The sequence below is a fragment of the Epinephelus lanceolatus genome, chromosome 18 (assembly GCF_041903045.1).
Source record: "Epinephelus lanceolatus isolate andai-2023 chromosome 18, ASM4190304v1, whole genome shotgun sequence".
NCBI classification, from domain to species: Eukaryota; Metazoa; Chordata; class Actinopteri; order Perciformes; family Serranidae; genus Epinephelus; species Epinephelus lanceolatus.
This window is the reverse complement of record NC_135751.1, coordinates 15,088,073-15,112,195: the sequence shown is the minus strand read 5'-3', so window position 1 is coordinate 15,112,195 and position 24,123 is coordinate 15,088,073. Positions and strand designations below refer to the sequence as shown.

The following is a 24,123-nucleotide window of genomic DNA, read 5'->3' as shown; positions in this document are numbered from 1 at the left end:
CTGTGCGGGCAAATCCTTGAGTACAATGTGATACCAGTTGGAACAGTAATAAAAAAAGAGCACAGGAGTACTGTGAAATAACAGTTGTTAACCACGGTAATAACACTAAAATTCCATCTGATATAATATTCAAAGAGATATTTGTGACTGTTTGAGGGCCATTAGATAAAAAAGCTGATAAATATCATCTCCCACATCTTCATTTTTTGTCTGGAGTTTTATGTGATTTAGAATTTAATGAGAGCTTCTTGGACTGAAAGTGTCCCTGAAGTGATTTCATCGGGAGGACACTGAAATCATTTGTGTTAATTATGGCTAAATCAAATAATGTGAACGAAAAAATAGACTCGTGGCCCAAAGGCTCTGTGTGGGACATGATTGGGGGAGTTTTAAATACTTTATTCCCTTCGAGACTTTAACGACTATTCATTTTGCTTTTCTTCAGTTTGGATATATTTCCATTGTATGCCAGTATAATAAAGAGAAGAGGAAAGACTGAAAGAAGGCATGAGAGACCATTACAATAAAAAAAGTTGTTTCAGCCTGTGTAAAGCTGTATTTTATGTGACACTAACTGAGAGCTTGAATGTCATTCACAACAACACAGTGATTGTAGGAATGACAAAAGTGGGCTCAGTGGAGTACAAACATGATGCTAGCCTGGAGGTAAGCAGTTGTTTAAGACAGGAAGGACTGACTCAGATGTGGATGATGCTAAAGTGTCAGCTCTGTATACGTCCACTCAGTGTACAGCGTGCAATCAAGCAACATCAAGCACAGAAGTTAAAGTCACTCAGTGTAACAGCACATTGCCGGTGGAGGAATTACACAAAGAATATAAGCAGAGAAGAAGAAATAGCAGACACTTGTTAGAAGCTTCAAACACATCTACTGCTTCCCCTGGTCTTTTTTCTGACCTGGTGCAGACATACAGAGAGCACACAACCACTAGCTAAGGGAAACAAGGATGTTATTATTGTCAGTCACTTGGCAACAGTGATCTTATTGACCTGACTGCAAGTTGAAAATATGACCTTGTGAGCTGCATTTGAAGGCAGCATCAGAAAACAAAACAAAAGAGCAAAGACGAGAAGGAGGCTTTTTCTGTAGACTCCCTCTTCATCTTAAGTAAAAAGATTTGGAAGAGGATGGTGTCAAGTTTAATTTTTTTTTTTTAACTCTAATCTGTTCAAAGTAAGCGTGGCAGGTGAGCAAGGAGGCCATGCCTACCTGTGTCCCCCCACACCGGCAGGTACTCGTCCTGCTGGATGTCCAGCATGATCTCCAGGCCGTTTCCCGTCCCGCCCTTCATGGTGGTGCGGAGCGTCTTCCCCTCCTCTGCGCCGTTGAACATGTAGCACTTCCCATACCTGGTGAACACCTGAGAGGAGACAGAGAGAGAAAGAAGACTTATAAGCGACAACATTAACCCTCATACACAGATACACATGACGCGAAGACAGCATTGTAGTAAACTTGCTAATTGTAGCATGATGAAGCTAATTTACTACCAGGCGTTTTCTTAGCCACGTGCATCAATTTAGAATCAAATGTAATTGTATGATGATGAGCTACAATATGTTTTCTCATATCATTGAGTTTAAAAATCACATCATTTTGCATTAAGATGATAATATACATGTCATAAGAATGTTTTATGAGACAAAGGTCAGATATTGCTGTATGTTCTACATGTTTTAATATATCACAAATTTCTGCGTATGAATAGATAGAGAGTGTCACGCCGGAATTCCACTGGATGCGTGTCCGTTGCGGAATGGCTGCGCTGGTTATCTGTTGCATGCTCCGCTGTCCGTCAACACCCACCGGCTGCGTTTGTGCTACGGAGCGGTGCAGCTCCGCCGGACAGCGGGAATCACGAGGACCCATGAGATCTCGCGAATTCAAATCGTGCGATATAACTAGATGTAGTTTCTATAAACAGTAGTGATGGCCAAATGAAGCCTCATGAACCACTTTCTTTATTTTCTGACCCCACCAGATGGCGCTCTTGGTTTAAAGATAAAGGCTGAACGACTGGCAATGAAGTGTGCTTTCAAACCTTTGTTGAACAGACAGCGCCATCTGGTGGCTTCAGAAAATAAAGACAGTGGTTCATGAGGCCTCATTTGGCCATCACTAATAAACAGAACCACAAAACCAAGAACATTTTATTGTTTCCATCCAGAGGAGTGGCAGGAAGACATCTCGGTGCACCTCCATGATTAACATCTCCTCGTCCATGGTGTGAACAGGGTGAAATGATGTCTGAAAACCTCTGACCTGTTGACTTCAGGCCTGCCTCCACCCATTATGACGTTTTCAAGGTGTAGTGCAGGGAAATATAATCCGCCATGAACACTGGTTTTATTTTGAAAATTAACTGGATGTTTTCTTTTGTTTCTGTGCACGACTTCCTGCCCTGCATGATCTGCTCTATGCTGAAATGCTGCGTTGTGCTCCGGAGCGCCGGAGCTGTGACGGAGCTGGAACGCAGCTAAAGAGTAATGTTGCTATGCACTGTAACCATGGATGTACTGATATCAGTCAGATGGGTTGCCTTTGATACTGAAGAAAATGCCTTCGTTTGATGATTGAGAGACGCATCTCTTATGTCTAGTTACAAGGAGTACTTTTTTCAACAGAATTTCTAAGCAGATTTATGTACATTCAGCCACTGCTGACATTGGATATTGCTATCACTAGAAAGGGTAAGTTGTACTAATTGCTGTAGTATGTGTATAATGTCCTCGCGCTTTGGATCTAGCAAAGAAAGGGTGTGACTTTTGACCTGAATTGCATTAATTAAGTTCAGAAGGTTAGAGTCATTTAAGTGTTGTTACATTGGCAGTGATGTTTTTTCTTTAATTTTCAGAATAATGGTCTAGACACACACACACACACACACACACACACACACAAGTGTCTCTGTGAAGGACAGGTCTGGCAATAACTGCAGGCTTCACACTCTGTCATTCTCACAATATCTACCTTCCCTTCTGCAGGAGCCTTCAGCTTTTGAATTGCGCTCTTATGAGGTACAGCCAAAACTCTAGAGCCCACAGAAACAAGCAACAGGTCAAAAAAACAGATGCTATTCCACGTGTAATCATTTAAAAGCAGAAAGCACCCTGCCATTACCGGGGTGTGTGTATGTGCTCGAGTGCTAATAACACAGTGACACACTCCTTTTAGAGGTGCTGTACGTAGAGAACAATTCCTCCCTCACTAATGTCTGTCTGTACAACCAGACCCTCGCTAAGAGCCACCAAATGGCTTTGAGGCATTTGGTGCTGCCTGTTTTTTAAGCTGTCCAAAAAAAAACAAAAAACTGCAGGGATTTGAGCCATTCCTCTACTACAGAAGTAGCACCCACCCTGCGGCAACGCAAGCTTCTCCAAGCTTCTTACAGTATAGGAAACATTAGCCAAGTTGAAAAAGCTACCGAAAAGAAGTCTTCTCTATAATGTGCCCCTTGTCTTCCACATCACAAAAGAACATCCCGCATTATTTCAGTGTTTGTTAACCCAGCTCCATGCATCTGATTTGCATGTCAAGATCAGACAACAATGCAGGCAGAGTTGAGGCAACATTTATTAATGTCAGCTGTAATTCAAAGGCATATGATCGTGTCTCATTATTCATCCAGATACAGTCAGTGTTTTCTTTCTCCATTTCCCAGAATGACTTGCAATAACCTTCTAGGAATCACGCAGCAAAAGTGCATGAAATAGAAAACAAATATGAATACTAGCCATGCATGGGCAAGTTATGAGAAAATTAGCCCCTGGGCACAGATGATATCCCATCCCTGAAAATATCCCAACACCTCTCCTACACAGGAGCAAGACACACAGACTCTGTGGTGATTTTTGTGTTGTTTTGTGTCTGTCTGTAGTTTTTATGCATCTTTTTTGTGGTTTTGTGTCTCTTTGTGGTTGTTTTGTGTCTCTTCGTGTTTTTTTTGTATCTCTTTGTGGTCATTTTGTATCTCTTTGTGGTTATTTTGTGTCTGTGGTTATTTTGTATCTCTTTGTAGTCATTTTGTGTCTCTGTGGTCATTTTGTATCTCTTTGTGGTCATTTTGTATCTCTTTGTAGTCATTTTGTATTTCTTTGTGGTCATTTTGTGTCTCTTTGTAGTCATTTTGTATCTCTTTGTGGTCATTTTGTATCTGTGTTTTTCTGTATCTCTGTGGTCATTTTGTATCTCTTTGTAGTCATTTTGTATCTCTTTGTGGTCATTTTGTGTCTCTGTGTTTTTTTGTATCTCTTTGTGGTCATTTTGTATCTCTTTGTAGTCATTTTGTGTCTCTTTGTAGTCATTTTGTATCTCATTGTAGTCATTTTGTGTCTCTGTGTTTTTTTTTTGTATCTCTTTGTGGTCATTTTGTATCTCTTTGTGGTCATTTTGTATCTCTTTGTAGTCATTTTGTATCTCTGTGTTTTTCTGTATCTCTGTGGTTATTTTGTATCTCTTTGTGGTCATTTTGTGTCTCTGTGGTTTTTTTTGTATCTCTTTGTGGTCATTTTGTACCTCTTTGTAGTCATTTTGTATCTCTTTGTGGTCATTTTGTGTCTCTGTGTTTTTTTGTGTCTCTTTGTGGTCATTTTGTATCTCTTTGTGGTCATTTTGTGACTCTTTGTAGTAATTTTGTATCTCTTTGTAGTCATTTTGTATCTCTTTGTGGTCATTTTGTGTCTCTTTGTAGTCATTTTGTGTGTCTTTGTGGTCATTTTGTATCTCTTTGTAGTCATTTTGTATCTCTTTGTGGTCATTTTGTGTCTGTGTTTTTTTGTATCTCTTTGTGGTCATTTTTATCGCTTTGTAGTCATTGTGTGTCTCTGTGTATTTTTGTATCTCTTTGTGGTCATTTTGTATCTCTTTGTAGTCATTTTGTATTTCTTTGTGGTCATTTTGTATCTCTTTGTAGTCATTTTGTATCTCTTTGTGGTCATTTTGTATCTGTGTTTTTCTGTATCTCTGTGGTCATTTTGTATCTCTTTGTGGTCATTTTGTGTCTCTGTGTTTTTTTGTATCTCTTTGTGGTCATTTTGTATCTCTTTGTAGTCATTTTGTGTCTCTTTGTAGTCATTTTGTATCTCATTGTAATCATTTTGTGTCTCTTTGTAGTCATTTTGTATCTCTGTGTTTTTCTGTATCTCTGTGGTTATTTTGTATCTCTTTGTGGTCATTTTGTGTCTCTGTGGTTTTTTTTGTATCTCTTTGTGGTTATTTTGTATCTCTTTGTGGTCATTTTGTATCTCTTTGTAGTCATTTTGTATCTCTTTGTGGTCATTTTGTGTCTCTGTGTTTTTTTGTGTCTCTTTGTGGTCATTTTGTATCTCTTTGTGGTCATTTTGTATCTCTTTGTAGTAATTTTGTATCTCTTTGTAGTCATTTTGTATCTCTTTGTGGTCATTTTGTGTCTCTTTGTAGTCATTTTGTGTGTCTTTGTGGTCATTTTGTATCTCTTTGTGGTCATTTTGTATGTCTTTGTAGTCATTTTGTGTTTCTGTGTTTTTTTTTGTATCTCTTTGTGGTCATTTTGTATCTCTTTATAGTCATTTTTGTCTCTCTGTGGTTGTTTTTATTTTGCCTTTTAGTAGTTATTTTGTGTTTTATACCTTTTGTGCCTTTCTGCAGTTCCTTTATTGGTAGGTGTAAATTTGAGTCACATTTTGCAGGCAAATTGACATTTGGCCCCTGGACCTTGGCCTGGTAGGTCTTTTCAGTAATCCCTCCATGCAGCCATGTCATGTCAACCAAGGTCTGCTATTCAAGCCATCTTGAGTTGACAATGATGAGAGTGCTCTACATTTCCAATCATTAACTTTCATACCCCATGATTTTAACACATCAGCAGACTTGAACACAACCATTACACAGAAGACATGATATAAAACGGAGAGAGAAATGTTGATTGTAATAACTATAATTATGTGTTAATAAAGACCAAGAGGCACTCCAGTCAACAACAGCAACAAGGGATTTGTGCTTCTTACTAAAAAAAACACCACCTTATACTTGAATGCACCAAATTGTGGTCTATCAGGGCTACTGTGAGTGGAAATTATTACTAGTCTCAACTTCTGCTGCACAAAATATTCTCCTTTGATTGGTTGAAAAAATCTGTGCCAAGTAAGAAATACTTCAATTTTGAGGGGCCGAAACCAACCTGATATTTATCATGGAAGTTTTATATTGCTGAAAAAGACAATAAAATGGAAAGCAAAGTGCACCGCCAATAGTTGTTTTTTCCAGAGCGGGAGTGATTTAAGATGGATTTTTCATTTCATGCCCCTCCTCCTTTATTGACATCGGCCTTCTCATGGATGGTTTACCAACATGATTGATCGACTATCTAATGCCATGCTGCCACAAAGGCGGTGCAGATCGGAAGAATATGAAGTACCACATTACAGGTTCATTCACCTCTGCAGAACAGAGGTGCTCCCGACAGATATGTATCTGCACAAAATAAATGACACACTAGGAGCTGCCGGAGCGTAGTGAAGAGGACAGCGGATAAATATTCATGACACCATCACTCCTCGTTTGCAGGTACAAGATGTGGCTGTTTCTTTTTTTTATTCACATACTTCCCAGTAGAAAAGACAGACACCACAAAGATCCAACACCCAACTCTTATTTCTCCTGTCTGCTGAGGCCTTGCAATAGAACTTTACTGCAGAGAACCCAGTTTCATCAGCAGAGACTGTGATGACATGCACAACACTACTTTGACTTTTCCTGAATGAAAGCATTTCCTAATGATGCCTCTGGTGAACTTCACTGGACTGACAATCTTTCCACTTTTTTCTTTTCTGAGCCATTGGCTCCAGAGTGTCTAATGTGAACACCTCTCTCACCCTGGCTTTCTCATATGGGGAGAATTGCTTTCATGGGGATGCTGCTCGCCCCTCTTTCACTCCTTTTGTCAAGATTGATGATGTTTGACAGACAGGACCAGGGCTGGGTCAACATCCCATTAGACCTCAGCCTGACCCAAAGGCTCCTCCTCACTGCATGACAAAGACACTAACAAAACCTTGACAGTATGGTTCTGTGAGTTTGCAAATCGACGCCCGCTGACCCCGTCTCTGCCCCCATCTCTGCCCCCCTTCCTTTCCCACTTCCCTCTTTATATGCCGCCTCAGGTAGAGCTGTCAGATGGGAGAAGGTAATGAGTTCTCAAACCTGTCCAGAAATGTAGAGTAGCTCAGGAAACACTACTCTGCCTGAAAAATGTGTAACAGTAAAGAGACTTATCAATTCTAATTTAACAAGTAAATTGCACTGGTGAAAAGACGGATAGATAATATTGACTGTCACTGTCTGCATTAGGAAGTTTGTCCCACTTGTCATCTCTGTCAATATTAGAAAGTTGCCTGTAATAAACAAGGCCATGATAATTTGTGCTTCGGTAGCTCTTGATCAATGCCAGGGAGCAAATATAGATTTCAATTTCGTCCACAGAACCAGCGCTAATATAAGGCATAATCTTTTCTTTTGTTTAAGCTGCGTTAATCAATATTCCAGTGTAAATAATTGTTCAAATTACTACATGTGATGTCAAAAGTCTTGCCTGTAGTGGCAAGCCCACAAAGAATTATAACCTAGCTCTGCAGTTTCTCTAAACTTTGGCGCATTTTAGCATCTTTCAGCTCATTGTTTTGGTTTTGCTTTTTTTGCTCTCATCAACCTTGTTTCTTGCTGCAGCAGGCAGATTTTTTATGTGGAAAAGCTCTAGAAACCCCATTGCATATTTCCTGCCCATAAGACTGACACAGTGGAGAATTTAGCAGCAATTTCCCTCAAAAGCTGGTGGAGACCTAAATGGAGTTAAAAGGACAATGAATACAGAACATGCATTCAACCGGGGGCAAAACACTAATCCACAAACACTAATACTGCACTGTTTCTGCTGGATGTTCAAGTAGGCAACTGCTTGCTTACATATTAGCACAAATACATGAAATGTGACATTGTTCTCGCAGCTTGTTTTGCTCCCATCACATGCTTCAAAGAGAGAAAAAATAGTGCTGCTCCATTTTCCATGCCTTGTCTTGTAAAATAAAAAAGTTTCAATTAAAGTTAGGACTATTCTGTGCTGTTCCTGTCTGCTCTTGTTGATACATTTTTAATTTTTTTTAATTGAGTCAGGATTCTGTATAAAATGTCAAAGAAGTCAAACCCAGCTGCTGCCAATATCACATTCGTCTTTCTCTATCCAAGCCACAGGTCTGAGAGCTGAGCGAGGAGCAAGCGAGGGCACGCGCAGCTCTGCTGCCAATTAAAATGGCTTTTGACCACCATAACACATCTCATTAGTATTCACAGCTGCAAGTGTGAATGTCTGGAAGCGCGGAGCTGCAAACATGCCATGACCTCGCCTGTTCGCCGTGTAGTGCCTCCCACAGAGTAGAAGTCAAAATTGACATGGCCATTAGTAGATATTCCTGTCATGATGAAAGGTCAGTTGTTAGCACCAACCACCCACAGATGCTGTTGGGAGAAGTTTTCCTTCAGGGCTTTCTACCAGAAAGCTTTTTCTTGGTCAGGTTTAGGGGAAAAGATCATGGCTCGGGTTAAAATGAAAAGATTTCCGCCAGAAAAGGCTTCTGGCAGAAAGCCCTGAAGGTGCAGAGGTACAGAGGTCTCATTACTAAACATGCTCCTGGGCAATGCAAAGAACTGAAATGTATGTGTAACTGCAATAAGTTTTAATTGGGTTATTACTATCAGTGTTGGGGGAGGAGCTTTCAAAATGTAATATAATACTACTATAATGTAATATATTACTACTAGTTATTTTCATTTGAAAGTAATGCGTTACAATATAACTTATGCATATCTGATTGCACTTTTTGTATTACAATTACCAAAATAACCTCAGAAGTAGGACTAGGCATTATAAAATGGATTAGAGTACTGTTTCATAGCAGGTAATCAAAGCACAGAGGCTCTAGTTTAATGAGTTAATTACAAATTCAGTGGTGGGCGATACTGTATGGCCTAATAAAGGTTCTCCTCAGGGGTGCAGACCTGACCCATTCATGCAATTACATGCAGTGGTTCCCGCTTTGTTTTAAATTGCCCTCTTATACTAAGAATAGTGTGGTGATATAGAACAATCATACAGCCCAGACATTTTAAATAAACAAATAACCCTGGAGCCTGGGATGGACAAGCAGACAAAGGTTCAAAGTCAGATAAATCATCAATATTTTCAATAGGATCAATATTTTTGATTGTAGACCTATCATATGAAATATAACAGACCTAGACCCCTCTATAATATAACCTGTATTATGCTCTTGTCATTTTCTTTGATAAACTAAAAAACATAGGATGAAAAGCCTAACTCCACAGCCATCAGATTTCACTGACAGAATTCTTCAGGGGATATTGTTTCTAGTGGGGTACTGGTGGAAGTGGCGCAGTGTGGATGATGAAAAAATTAAGACAATAAACCCTTTATTTTGGGTGGCACATAAAACGGTAACTGTATAATACAACAAAATAATAAAAAAAAATACTTTTGTATCATGTTACCCCCAACCCTGATCTCTACAAATCTGACCTTGACTGAAACAGTCACTAAACTCTCCATGCTGTCACAGACCCATACCACTCTGAATTCATCTTGCCTTCTTGCATACAATCCTATTTCTTATCACTGCTTTGCAAATGGCTTGCTGACGTGATGCCAGAAACACTGGCAGCTTATTGCTCCAGAGAGGGGATGCTATCTTTTCTTTATTTCGTGCTCCCATTCCCACTGGCCCCGTCTTTATCTCCTTCTGTCCATGTAGAGTCCAAGCCATCAAAAATACCCTGAAGTGCACCACCATATTTAGAAATCCCACTTTGAATGTTACTGACACAGCAAAGCCTCATCTACAACAAGAAAGAGCTCTGCCATATCTGGCCCCTGTTCAAACATCTTTTTCATTATTTGAGCTGATTCGGTGATGCGGGCAATTTTCTGTTAAAAATCGATAACTGGATAGACCATATGATGAAAACTTTGCATTTGTAATATTACGGCCTGTTTGAGATTGGACGTAGCTTCCCAAGGAGCTTGTTTATCAGGTACTGCAAGCTGACTTTGCTATTACTTTTCGTCAATTGTGTTCATGCACCATTATAAAACCCAGGCATTCTTTCCCACAAGACTCCACGACAACGCACCGATATCCGTATCCATTTTTTGCATGATAGCACCCTCTTGTATTTTTCCACTACAGAATAAGCAGGTAATAAGACACTTCCTCATCCCATTTTCTTCGCTGGCAGGCGGGACATAAAGTGAAGAGCACTGAGGAGTAAATTGAAATGTTAAACATAGCAGTCAGCCAACCAGTTTTATCAGTTCTCATGAAGTGCCTCCAAGTTTCAAGGTTACAGCACTTTCACATGAGCTGTCTGTTGTGATCTGCTGTTATTGTTTGACAAATCAATATCCATTACGGGAGAATTTAGCAGGCGTTTTATGACAAAAGAAAAAAAAATAAAATGAAAGTAGAAAGAGAGCTTGAGGTTTAGGAGAGAAATGGATGAGAGAGGCCTTTTTTATCCTCAAGGCTTACTGATAGGAGAAAAGAGAAGTAAAGTTTATGAAAAAGGTCTTTGAGTTGCAAGGTGTGCACTTTCCACACTGCCGAGAAGTGGTTGTACTGCTGTGGGGATAAATAATGCAGAGGGCTGCTGCGTTAGCGACAGGGTTGGCACTGACTAAAGGAAAGGAGGGGTTGAAGCACACACACACACACACACACACACACACACACAAACATGCAACTGCCTCACTCATCATTATGGCTTTATGCACACCACTTCGCTACCTGCATGCAAAGCTAGCTTCCTTTGCAACTTAAACACCCTCACATCCCAAACATATTTCATGTCACATTAAACAAATTCCGCCATTTTATGTGACGCGCTGGAAGCTTTATGAACGTATTTATCACTGCACCCCAATGTACATTCACCACGCCAGTCAATAATATTTTATTTCACAGGACAGCACATAAGTGAGGCAGGGCTGCGATAGGACACAAAGGATCGCAGTCACTGCTGCCAGCGGGATATTTATGCTCTTGGAGAGGAGGGAAAAGGGAGGGTGAAAGACGAGCATAAAAACTACAAAGTGAGCGAAAGGGATAAAAGTGAGAGGAGGGAAATAGAGAAACTAATCGGAAATCAAAAGACAAACGCCCCTTGAGTAAAAAAGTGAATTGAATCCCAGTGGCTGAACTATGACCAGGATTATTGTCTTCAGCGTGGATTGCTTGTTCAAGAATTATTTGGCTTAATGGAGTTTACAAAGAGTGTTGTCACTAAGACCAAGAGGCTTTCACCGCTGCTGGGAGGACCTGACCCATTACCATGATGGGCGGTCTTTCTGTTCGGATATGCCCTCCATTTTGATTTCCTGTCTGATCCACAAGCATAATCATAAAGATCACAAAAACATCCAGTGTGGCTGCATTACTGAAAACATGTCAACCAGTGCCTCGTGCAACTGTCTTTCACTGGTGTAGATCAAGATGTGTGAAGTAAATAAAAACAGGGTCAGTACTGAGGTCACACAGAGGGACAGATCTGACTTGTTATTAGTAGGGATATGTCAATCCAACTTCTCCTCCTACCCATTCTTTTAATTCTGATACAAGTGCTCCGTTTTTCCCAAAATTTAAACCGTATAACAGCGCAGAGTTCATTGGGATCATGAATGTAGCCGATAGCAGAAATACTGAACTTTAGAATGACATTCGAGAAGCATTTCACTGCTGGAGAGATGGTCTTTTAATTAAACTATCCTGTCTATGCAGTACAAGATGCAAATACTTTTAAAATTTGTAATAAAGCTCTAGTGGAAGTTCAGTCAGGAGGACAATACTTTTCATGCTCGGGCTGTAAGTTTCTTTCTCACCCTGCCATTCACTCCTTGCACGTATGCTCACTCACTATGTCTAGGTGTCATTGTCTGGGTCTGTCAATAGAGTCAACAGCTGATTCACAATCAACCAATAGCACAGCAACCCACCTTCCCTCCACCTCCTCATCACCACCCTGTCTTTACGCATTCATCAGCCTCATACGCCTCAGCAGTCATCAGCCTCAGCGTCATCAGCCACCACCAGAAGTGTCTCATATTTCTGTATCAAATAGTATCTTTACTTCACTCTTCTGTCTCTCCTGATTGAACTATATGGCCAGTTAAAACAGAGGAAATGTCCTGTGGCACTCACTTTTGTTCAAGAGGTAGAAAACCTACAACTACCAGAATGCACTGCACCACATTGCACTGATAAACGCTCTTGCTGGTGGGTGACGTAATGCAAGCTCTTCTGTTTTGACACAGAAAACAACACAATGGCCATTTGGTGATAAACAACCTTACATAACAGTTAAATAAGTTAAAATATTTTTCTGAGAACATTTTTTTTGAGAAACAGGCAACGCAGTGACAGAATCTTGGTTCATATTTGATCAGCATAGCTTAGGTCTACCGTTTGATCGCAGTTTGGTTTGAGTTTGACTTTGAGAGCAAAAGAAATCTTCTATATCTGCTTCTATGCTCTTTGTGTCCATGGTGGCGGGCACTAGAAAATGTGAACATACACTCTGTAGTTCCAGCAACAGCCCTGGAGCCAGCAAAAATCTGCCAGATGATGCTGTTGAGCTGGAAGATGAACAGGGAGCTCTATGCACTGGTAAGATGGAGGGAAGTTTACCATTGTTCATTTACACACACTGCTCACACTGTAATGATACAAAGCTGGTTAAAAATGACCAAAGTTTCTCCTTAACAAATAAAACTGGATGTACTGTGGATTTGTCACATCATGATTGATACCCTTTCTACGTCATAGCATTGGCAGTGTCAACTATATTGATCCAGAGAACTGAATCAGTGCATCCCTTGTTTATAGCCACTGATAAAACCAGGGCTGTAATAAGTATTGAGATCAATTTAAGTAAAAGAGCAGTAGAGTTAAAACACTGAGTTGTACCAGACTGAAATCATCCCCAAATGCTGCATCGTTTAATTTGTTAGTCTCTGCACCAATTTGGATGCCATCCACCCTTTTCACTAGTAAATGAAACCTGAACTGCCTATCAAGAGAGTAGCGGGTCAAAGTCAGGTAGCTACAACCACTTCCAGCCTCACAGGGGGACATCACATCACAGGCGGTGACACAGAGTCCAGTCCTACAACTACCAATGAGTCAAACCTTCCCCCCCCAGGCGAGAGAAGCTGAAGTCACTCATGAGGGACGAACAGTCATCCTCACATCAAACTTGCAATACGCATGGCTAAACTCTCAGGTTGCTGACACCTGAGGTGGAAGGCAGCTATGTTCTCAAATTTTCTTCAGTAGATTGTCTTGTTTAACTTGATTGATTATAACCTTGCAAAAACAACTGTGGTTTATGGATAAGCAACATGTAAGAATTATTTAGTTTATTTTATCCATCTGCCCAGGACTTCTGTGCAGACTGTTAAGTTTTGCTTTTGATCTCGTTAATCAGCCCTTTCTCTAATTAGTCTCTACTCATTAGTTAGCCTTGACCGCTCTGCACTGCACACCAACCAGGTGCAGCCATTCGGCGATTACTGCTAATAACACTGTCCATAACACTGTTGTTCACCAAGAATCACGCCTTCTAATTCTGTGTATGTTCTGATTAAACAAATCAGACAAAACATTTTAATTAGTCAACTTTAGTGGCATTGACAGGTGTATTTCTTTCACTCTGGTATTCTCAACTCTATCTACGTGCATTTTTTCCACAATGTTGGAAATTTTCTTTAAACCCAGGAGTCACCTCTAGCTTGAATATCTTCCCTTTGGTTTAAAAAAAAAAAAAAAGGTGTCAATCTTCTTTCTATTCAGTATTCTACAGCAGATGTTTAAGGTTTGCTCAATATGCTCCATAGTTTCCAAGGTAGTGTGTCTCTATTGAAAACAGAAAAAGTGCATTAAAATATATTTATCTTAGTGCTCTGTGCTCTGTGCCACTATGCGCCTCTCCTTATTATAGTCTGTACTCCTCAAGGTCCTCAGGTTGAGGTGGTGCCTCAGAAAGACATCAAATAAAAGAGAACTTACTTTGGGTCGAACATCTTGTACTCCCTGAATAATAATTGCATTGCTCTCCCTCCATTCAACCACCTTTTCTTCTGGGAGGTGCAGGGAAATTTAAATATTAAAATGACATGTTCTTTCTCTAGCTCTGCGTTTCTGTCGGCATGTCAGTCATGTCAGTGTGCAGAAGGCGTCCAGATATAGCTACGGACTACCAGCTGTCAACCCAGACTCATCAATCACATCACACACATCCAGTCATTATTTTTAATAAGTCACCTCTCGCTGATGGCCGGTGGGGCTCTATCTCACCTGTCACAGTCTGGGCTGATGCAAGGCTGAGTAATGGGCCAGGGGTAGGGGACCTGTGGCAGCTCATAATCACTGACAGGAAACCAACTCATCTGAGTGGATGACATGTCTCGTCTTCCTCACAATGGTATTTGGCAAGGATGTCAGCTCTGTGAGGCTGCTAAGATGTGCCTAATGCACTGCCAAGATTATAGCCATAGTCAGCCGTGACCTTCTTCTCCAAAAGGCCTTCTTGAAGAGGGCAGAGACCCTCTGACATTTCAGGAACTTCGAGAGGTATCACCTTAGATGAGAGGAGTCTCTCCTGGTTTGTGTGACTTTTCTTCACATCAGCTCTTATCTCTCCAAAACACTATTGATATATAAGACCTGGCAACACAGTGGAGCTTCCTCAAACCTCAGTATGATCAATACCAGCTGCAAAGCCTCATTATCCCTTAATGTCCAATGATGCTTGCAGTTTGAGTTCCCAAATGGAGACAAAGAGATCGAAAACAAAATACCCAGTAACTCATCTAATGTGTTAAAAACAGTGGCTGCAGTCACATGCACTCTGCAACCAGAGACACACAATTTACGTCCAGTGACAATATTCAGTGCCAACGGGGAAGTCTTGAGTGTCTTTTACCTTGGAGTTCGTGTTCAGTCACAGGCCTGCAATTAAAAGAATCCTCTACCTACAAAATAATCATTTTTATATCAACCACTTACCCTGTGTTACCTTGAATTTGTGAAGAAAACTTACACACAATGTGTGCAGTATATGCTTTAAATAGGAAGGTTTTGGCCAAAATGTATGTGTTTAGGAAGTACTGAGCATAGTAGACTAGATAAATGAGACTTGGATTATACTGCAGGATTTGTATGAGAGTTTGTAAATGGATGTTTTGAGATGTTTTGCTGTTGATAAACGTGTTTCCCCTTCACTTTAATTCATCATGAATGTTAGCTGTTTTTGGAATTGTCCCTCACTGTGAAGGCATGTGAACAAAAAAGCGTTTTCTTCACAAATTTACCATTAACAGACGGATTGTCATGCTGTTACTCTGCCTCACCATTCTGAAATCAAAGGTGCAATCGCAGAATCAGGGGACAGAGATGTATCTCTTTTGAGGCAGCAGTGGAGGTAGTAACAGCGACAAATAGGCGTAAATGGGAAAGCTGGCAGGTCGGAACAGGTGTGACATTATGACTACATGTTATGTGTGAGAACCATCATTGGGAGCTTTAAAAAGCAGCTGATAGCAGTTAGCAGCTAACTCAAAGAATAAGATTGGGGAGACAATAAGGTGAGCAGGCTCCTTACACTCTGAGCAGAGTACAAGATCAGCTTTCATATAACCAGGACACTAAATGATTGTTATTGCCATGTTATGCTATTGTTGTTGTTGAGAAAGCACTGCTGACAGATATGTTATATGTCACACTAAAGGCTGACGCTGTTGTGTTACATGTCATACCCCTCTCGCCTCTATGCTTCCAGAACACATTAGGGGGCATTATGCCAGCATAATGAATGGATATCTGCGTAGAAAGGGCTTATGATACTGTACACAAATGGTCATTTTATGGGTGAAGTATTACCTTAACACTTTCAGGTTCTCTATTGACAGGGAAGTCGGTCGGGCTGTCCACCACATTGGTCCAGGCTGAGAAAAACTCACAAACTATTTAAGAGATTGTAATGAAATTTTGTACCGATATTCATGGTCCCCAGGGAGTAAATCCTCTGAATTTTGATGAACCTCAGACTTTTTCTCTAGCACAGCTACAGTAGCAGGTAAACTGTAATTTCTGAATACAATTTACTGAAAACTACTGAATGGACTGAGATGCAATTTGGTACAGACATTCATGTCCCCTTCAGGATGAACTGTGATAACTCTGGTGATTTCTTTATCTTGTAACTGTTTTAGTTGCCTATACACATAGTAGCCCCGTTTTATAGAAATTATGTTCATATACAACTATTTTGAAACAGCAAATACATTTCTGAGGTAAACATTATGGTGAGGAAATTACGTTTTCTATCATGATAACGAGGAAATGATGCGAATCAACATATGTACCAAGTATCAGCAAATGTTCACTGACAACAGATTTAATAGGCAATCTTACACTACACAATCCACTAGAAGTAACTACAGCATAATTGTTATTAGTATTCTCTTTGAACATACATCCCAAATCAGAATCTTTCCTAAATCTTGCGCTGAAACTTAACCACAAACACAGTTCTTTATGTCCACCATCCATCTTGACCACCTACCTATGAATCTTGCGTGGTACATGAATGTAGTATTTCATTAAGTCAAAGAAACGTCTCCGAACATAATCCAGGCAGCAGTTAAGCTGTCACCACAATGTAATTATGAATGCAATTTAATAATATACACACATAATTTCTAGGAGACAGGGTTGCTGAAACATACATATGCAGTTGTGCTCCAGGCTGCACATGCATCTTTGAATGTAAAAGTGAAACCAGTACAGGAAATAATCAATAGGTCTGTCCATAAGAGCCATAACCCTCACAGTATAAATGTGTAACTTGAATCATGCATTAAATTTTTACCTTAAAAAATTAATGTCTTCCTAACTTATTGGTGGTGGAACAGAGATACAGCAGACACATGCACATTCTTATGGTAGTGTGAAAGAGTCAAGCATTTCTATAAAAAGCCTTGGTAGCCTCTCTTATCTTGACAAGGTGGTATTTTCTATTGGAAATAAAAAATAGAATAACAGTGGGCAAAAAGAGAATAAAAAAGTCTTTGGTGAGGAAGTAAGTCTTCCAGTATCCATTGGTTTCCTCCTCATGTAAGTGAGTGCCCCTCATGAATTAGCGATTTTGGCTTAGTTTCCCTGAAAATGAGGAAGAATAACCCTGGGATAATAGCACACTGTATTATACTGACCTGACAGCAGCTCGCAGCCATGCTAGAACAGCATTTTCATATCTGCTGTGCAGCAGAGCCACTGGTCCATGAAATAACACAGACCCAAATGAAATACCCACTGATCAGTGAGATCGCTAATGATTTCAGAGCTACTATTAAAAAGATTTTGTACGGCAGTTGTCAAGAGAGAGATGGTGTTCCTATCAGCAAATATATGTTTGGCTTTTGTTTATTGCCAGTCAAGAAAAGAACACACGGAAATAACAAATCAGACAAATAAGCTGTAAAATACCAGTTTCAACACCTCTCAGGGGATTTTTGCCGTTTTTATTTTAGTCGTAGGAGAGTAAAAAGTGAAACAGTGGGCTGATCAGAGCATCAGGTGTGGGAGGACTTCCTGGTTTACAGGAGATAATGTTTTACGCTTGCTATTGTGTGAAACTGTAATTACCACTACATTAGCAGAAAGAAAAGAAAAAAAAAAATCAGCTGCATGCCAACACCATCTATTTGCAAGTTAGAACTAAACAATTGGGTGTTTCCCCAAAGGCACTTAATCAGCATGTGAATTAACATAAATATAAAGGTGTCTGGAGCCAAGAGGGATGCTAACAATAGGGCCTGAGAAATAAGTTGCTTTTCTGTCAGGTTCAACACAGTAAAAATCAGATTCCAGGACTATCCAATAAATGCAAGATCTTTCCACAATCAGAAAATCAAAATGGTTCCCTCTTGTGCCGCAGAGTTCATCACAACTTTGAGTTTATTTTGTGATAAATACAAACAGTAGTTTTTTGCTGCAGCGGCACAGCCTGACTCACAACTACATGCAGCTGGAAACGAGCTCCTCAAAATATACAGCAGACCTACTCATTTTACAGTGCTATAAGGTGCATACCTGATCCAAATGCACGTGACCTGACTCTGATATCGCCCCCCCCCCGAAGATGAACCAACAAACTCAGACAGCCTGTGCTGTACTCCAATTCGATGTGATCCCAAGAAACAACATATTGGAAGAAAAAGATGCTCCATTATGATGAAACTGGTGGTGCTCCACTGCACAACCTAACTACTACACTTTACAAGTGAATTGGATGTATTTTGGGGTGAAGAATGTGACTGTTTGTAACAAAATGATGGACAGTGGAGAAGTTGGTTATGATGCAAGAATGGTTTGAGAAGTTTCCATGCACCAAAACTGACACAGTCTGTTATTTGAAAGTTTTCTGTCCTGGCTCCAGAACTCTGAATCACCATCCCTCCAATTTTTTTCAGCGATTTGAACTGTTGTGCTTATCGACAGCTCTTTTCCTAGGTGGCAAAAAACATCCCAGCCAATCAGAGCTTTGTAGGTGGGATTAAAGGAGGGATGGAATGAAGAAGAAGAAGGATAGGAAAAATTATCATAATAATAACAAGCGTGGATAGGAGCAAGGCAAGCTGTACAAGTTGACTCACATGAATAATAATTTTTAAATTGACCTATTTATGTTGTTGGGAGAAGTTTGCCTTCAGGGCTTTTGCCTGGGAGCCTTTTTTTGGTTTAGTTTAGGAAAAAGATCATGGTTTGGGTTAAAATGGAAAGATTTCTGCTGGTATCTGCCCTATTTATTTGATCATGGGTTTGTCGTTTGTTGAACTGTGGATTTGGAGAAGTGTGACACCCTTTTGTGATCGGCATGGCAAACATTTAGTTAGAAGAACCTAGTGACCCAAAAATTAAGTTGATGGATGGACATGTCTATTTAGTGGAAACAGTATATTGCTTCCCCACCCCTATTCCAGTTCCCGACCTCTCAGATCCTCCGAACATTGTCTTTTAACTGTAGTGGTTTTATTTAGTATTCCATAATCTTTTCACATTTGTAATTGTTCTTACCAGTTTTATTGTTCTTATTTGTGTCATTCTTTTATTTTGTACAGCACTTTGATCAACTACGGTTTAAAATGTGCTATATAAATAAACTTGATTTGATTCGAACTGAATTTTTTTTTTTCATTACACTGAATAATGACATAAATACCAAATAACAAATCATTCTGATCATGAAGCTAAAGGTCGGCAATGCTTGATGGAAACTAGTTCGTTAGACGCCTGTCTGGCAACATCAAAAATCAAAAGTTATAGTTGTTCCGAAAGGTGACACTTGAAGGTGGAGTAAAAAGCCGACCTTCATAGAGAGGCATGTGACACAATATAATGGTGCTAATTTTCAGACAGTCTCTTCTAGAAGACATTCGTAGTGTCGCACTCGGGTGTACATGCAAAAATAATAGTTGTGTGACAAACTGGAGCTACAGAGAAGATGTTAAACACTGATTTCACTGATCCCTTAACAGGGTTAAGTGGATGTGAATGTCTGATCTGTTTGCAGAAAGTCTTATGTTGAAGAGGTGAGGGGGGAGGGGGTTTTAGAAGCCATTAAACCATCAGACAGCCCATATCTATGCTGCTGTCGCCGCTGAAACGCTGCCAGACAATCTATTTTTAAATCGGCTTCTAACCAATTTTAGAAGCGACAGTTTAGATTCGCCTTTTACTCCCGTCTGGCTTTAACAGCACTTTTTAACCTGACGAAGTTTTACAGCGATCAGTTCCCTGGTTTTGCACTTTTATTGCGAACTACCTTGAGAGAAGCCGGGCTGTGGCTAAGCACTGCCGAGATTGCTTTTAGCCTAGCAGCTAACCTGTCGCAGTCAAGTCATGCACAGCGATGAGAAAACCCTACTGCTCAAAGCAAATAAAAAGATCACTGACCTGAAGGAGGACATCAGACGGCTTTCTGAGGAACTCCACAAAGGGGACTCCCTACTTTCCAGTTTTATGGACCTAGCGAGTGAGCAGTCCAAAAAGCTGGCCTCCCTCAGCTCGACCCTCCAGGATACGATGGCGTGGGACCCCGGCACCTGTCCACGGCCCTCCTGCTCAACCCCTGGCCATGGGTCAACCTGGACCGAGGTTGTGGTCCACAGCCGCAAGAGGGGCTCAGGCGAGTTTTCCTCTCCCCCTCCTCTGAGCCTCTCCAACCGCTTCTCCGCCTTGGCAGATGACACCCGGTCCATCCAGCTGACTCCACCGCCCCTCCCCATCACCAGGATACAGATACATCCAAGCCGTCTGTCAACCCCACTACTCCAGCACTGCCGGCAACTATCATCACCAACGACGCACTGTCACAGACGGATCCGGGTCCCGGCTCGGGGCATTTAGCTCTGGCTCCCCGCTCGGAGCGTCCCTCGGGGGCTCCCCGCTCCAAGCGTCCCTCGCCGGCCCGCACCAGCACGTCATCGAGAGTGGATCCCCGTCGTCCGTCCTGATCATCAACCTCTGCATCTCGTCGGAGGCTTTTGAAAGAGGCGATCATCGGTCACTCCAAGGGTATTCCCTGTCCAGGCCAGTTACCTGTCAACACTGTGACCACCGTTACGCCTCACATGGGGGTGGAGCCAATTGACTCCCCCCCCCACCACCTGCCTCCAGACCCAGCAGAGCAGCTCCCTCCGTCTCCGTCTCCCCGTCCTCTGTTCCCCCTCACCTCCATAATAGCAGGTGACTCCATCACAAGAAACATCCGTTTCCTCAATGCAACCACACACTGTTTGCCTGGTGCCACAGTGTCATCATTAATGGATAAACTCCCAGACCTGCTTGAACTAATCCCTCCCTCTGTGAAACGTATTATTCTCCACATTGGGACCAATGACACTGCCCGCGGCCAATCAGAAGTGTTGAAATCTAACTTCATTAAACTATTTAACTTTATTAAAAATTGTGGAAAATCTGTTCTCATTAGCGGCCCTCTTCCCACACTTAATCATGGATCAGAGCGATTCAGCAGACTTCTTTATCTCAACCCATGGTTTTACTTTCATTGACAATTTCAATTTATTCTGGAACCGTCCCTCCTTCTACTGTGGCAATGGTATTCACCCAAACAATCTGGGAAGCCAGGTGCTCTCAGCGAACATACAGCATGCAGTACATTATGCATGACTGTCTACACCCGAACCACTTGCCTCCCTGCCCTCCCCCGACATACCCACCCACTGTCCTCCACTGTCCACGGCTTCCCCTTTGCCGCAACTCCCTGTTCCCTACTCCAACCCATTTTTTCCCTCTTCACCAGGGTCCCCTGTGTGTAATTCTGTATCTCCCTTACACTCTGCCCCCACAGCAAGCCTCGTCCCCCTCCCCATCATCGCCAGTCACAGGTTCTCCCCAGCTCGGATCTCCACCATACACCGCCGTGGGGTGTACACAGAACCCCTGCGCCCAGTGAAGGCCTTCAGACGGGGCTGTATACAGGATCATCTCTGTCCGGTCAGTCGTGTCTCCCAGCAGCCTGACCGGCATTTAATCCGTATGGCCCTGTTTAACACCAGATCCCTCACGAATAAAACCTTCATCCTGAATGACTTTTTCACCTCTCACCTTCTGGATTTTCTGTTGCTGACAGAAACATGGAGTAAACCAGGTGACAACAGTGCCTTCTCTGAGCTCCTCCCTCCCAAATGTTCGTTCTTTAGTTCCCCACGAGCATCTGGTAGAGGAGGGGGCCTTGCCTCTGTGTTCAAGGACAATTTTAGCTGCCGACTCCTTCCCACACATAACTACACCTCCTTTGAGCTACAGTTATTTGTGATTGAGCTTACATGTTCTGTCTTATGTGCCGTTGTGTACCGCCCACCTAAATATAATAAGAACTTTATTCAAGAGTTCTCAGAGTTTTTATCAGAGTCTGCTTCTGTTCATGATCAACTCTTGATCTGTGGAGATTTTAACATTCATGTTTGTTGTCCCTCTGACCAGTTTGCTACGGATTTTAAAAACCTCTTGTGTTTGGTTAATTCAATCAGTCGATCAACCAACTCACCATCTTGGACATATCCTGGATCTGGTTATCTCCCGTGGGCTCTCAATCTCCATTAGAGAAATGTCTGACACTGCGATCTCAGATCACCTGCCCATTATCTTCGAGTTCACAGCCCCTCCTGTAGCCTGTAAACCTCTTGCCCAGTCTTGTCAACGCTGCATTCTCACCTCCTCAACAGCTGGGGAATTTGCCACTGCCTTCATGGGATCACAGCTTCTCAAATCCAGTGATCTGATGCATCCTCTGTCCCCAGACATCATCCTCTCCTCCTTTTACTCCACCTGCTCTAGGATACTGGACTCGATCGCCCCATTACGACATAAATCAGCGAAACTGAGAGCAGACCCTTGAATAAATAACTCTATTCGTGCCCTCAGACAACGCTGCTGGCAGGCTGAACGTCGTTGGAAAAAAGACAAATTACATGTATCCTGGGGCATACTAAGAAATAGCCTCACTGACTATCAAAGGGCTGTGAAAGAGGCTAAATGTCAATATCTGTCCAATGTCATTTCCAGGAACAGTCATCAGCCCAGAGTTTTGTTCAGTACAATCAACAAAGTTGTTAACCCATGCACCTCTGTCTTGGCTGATGCCTCAATCAGCACTTGTGAGAGTTTTCTTTGCTTTTTTGTTGACAAAGATACTACTGTCAGACAACTTGCCAGTAGCATTTCAAATGTCGATCTGTCCATTGCTCCGCCACACTCTGCTGTGTTTGAAAAGTTTGAACCAGTCTCCATCTCAACCCTCACAAAAGTGGTGCTACATATGAATCCCACAAACTGCCCCTTGGACAGTATTCCTACTAAACTGTTGGTAGAGGTGTTTAATAGTGTTGGTCCCTCCTTACTGACTTTTATTAACTCTGGCTCTGGCTCTGTCCCGGCCGCCCTGAAACATGCTGTGGTTCGGCCTCTCCTTAAAAAACCTCAACTCGATCCCTCAATTCTATCAAATTTTAGACCTGTCTCCCATCTGTCCTTTTTGTTCAAAGTTCTAGAAAAAAGTTGTTTTCACACAACTACAAGCATTCTTAGAGAACAACAATATTTTTGATAAATTCCAGTCTGGCGTCGGATCTCGTCATAGCTCCGAGTCTGCTTTGCTGAAGGTACACAATGACGTTGCTCTGTCTGTTGATGCCAAATGCCCTATGTTCCTAGTACTGCTAGACCTCACAGCGGCCTTCAATACTGTGGACCACGCGATCCTGCTATCTCGCCTTAATGAATATGTTGGCATCAGTGGCACCGCACTTAAGTGGCTTACTTCCTACTTAACTGATCGAAGCTTTTCAGTAATGATTGGTGACCTGTCCTCCTCGAGCACCTCTCTCTCCTGCAGGGTACCACAACGGTCGATCCTCGGCCCTACTCTTTTCTCTCTTTACATGCTGCCGCTTGGTTCAATTATAGCGAAGCACGATCTGTCGTTCCACTGCTACGCGGACGACCTCCAAATTTATTTACCGTTGGGCCTAACGGGAAGCGGGGCACATAGGAGTTTGACTAATGCTATTGCCGACATTAAGCAGTGGTTGTCATCCAACTTCCTACATCTTAATGAAGACAAGACAGAGTGTATTATGTTTGGGAAAACAGAAATGTCTAATTTCACAGCAATGAAACTCAGTCCAATGGTCAGAAATCTTGGGGTTACGTTCGACAGTAACTTCAAGTTCGACAAACAAATTGACACTGTGGTTAAAGTAAGCTTTTTTCAATTGCGCCTTCTGGCCAAGGTGAAACCATTCCTAAATCGTGCTGACCTTGAAAAAGCTATTCATGCCTTCATTAGCTCAAGGCTAGATTATTGTAATGCACTTTATGTTGGCACTTCCCAGTCATCCATCAGTCGTTTGCAATTCATGCAAAATGCAGCAGCCCGTCTTTTAACGAACACTCCTAGACGCGAGCACATCACTCCTGT

The 24,123-nt window shown here is 41.6% G+C and overlaps 1 protein-coding gene across 3 annotated transcripts in view; it reads right to left on the bottom strand.

Moving 5' to 3' along the window:
- asic2 (acid-sensing (proton-gated) ion channel 2) overlaps positions 1 to 24,123 on the bottom strand; it is a 582,019-nt gene that overhangs the window by 52,274 nt on the left and 505,622 nt on the right. For all 3 annotated transcript variants that reach the window (XM_033644500.2, XM_033644498.2, XM_033644497.2), the window contains one exon: positions 1,231 to 1,381. In XM_033644500.2, the coding sequence (XP_033500391.1) occupies positions 1,231 to 1,381 (151 nt within the window). The remainder of the gene's footprint in view (positions 1 to 1,230; positions 1,382 to 24,123) is intronic.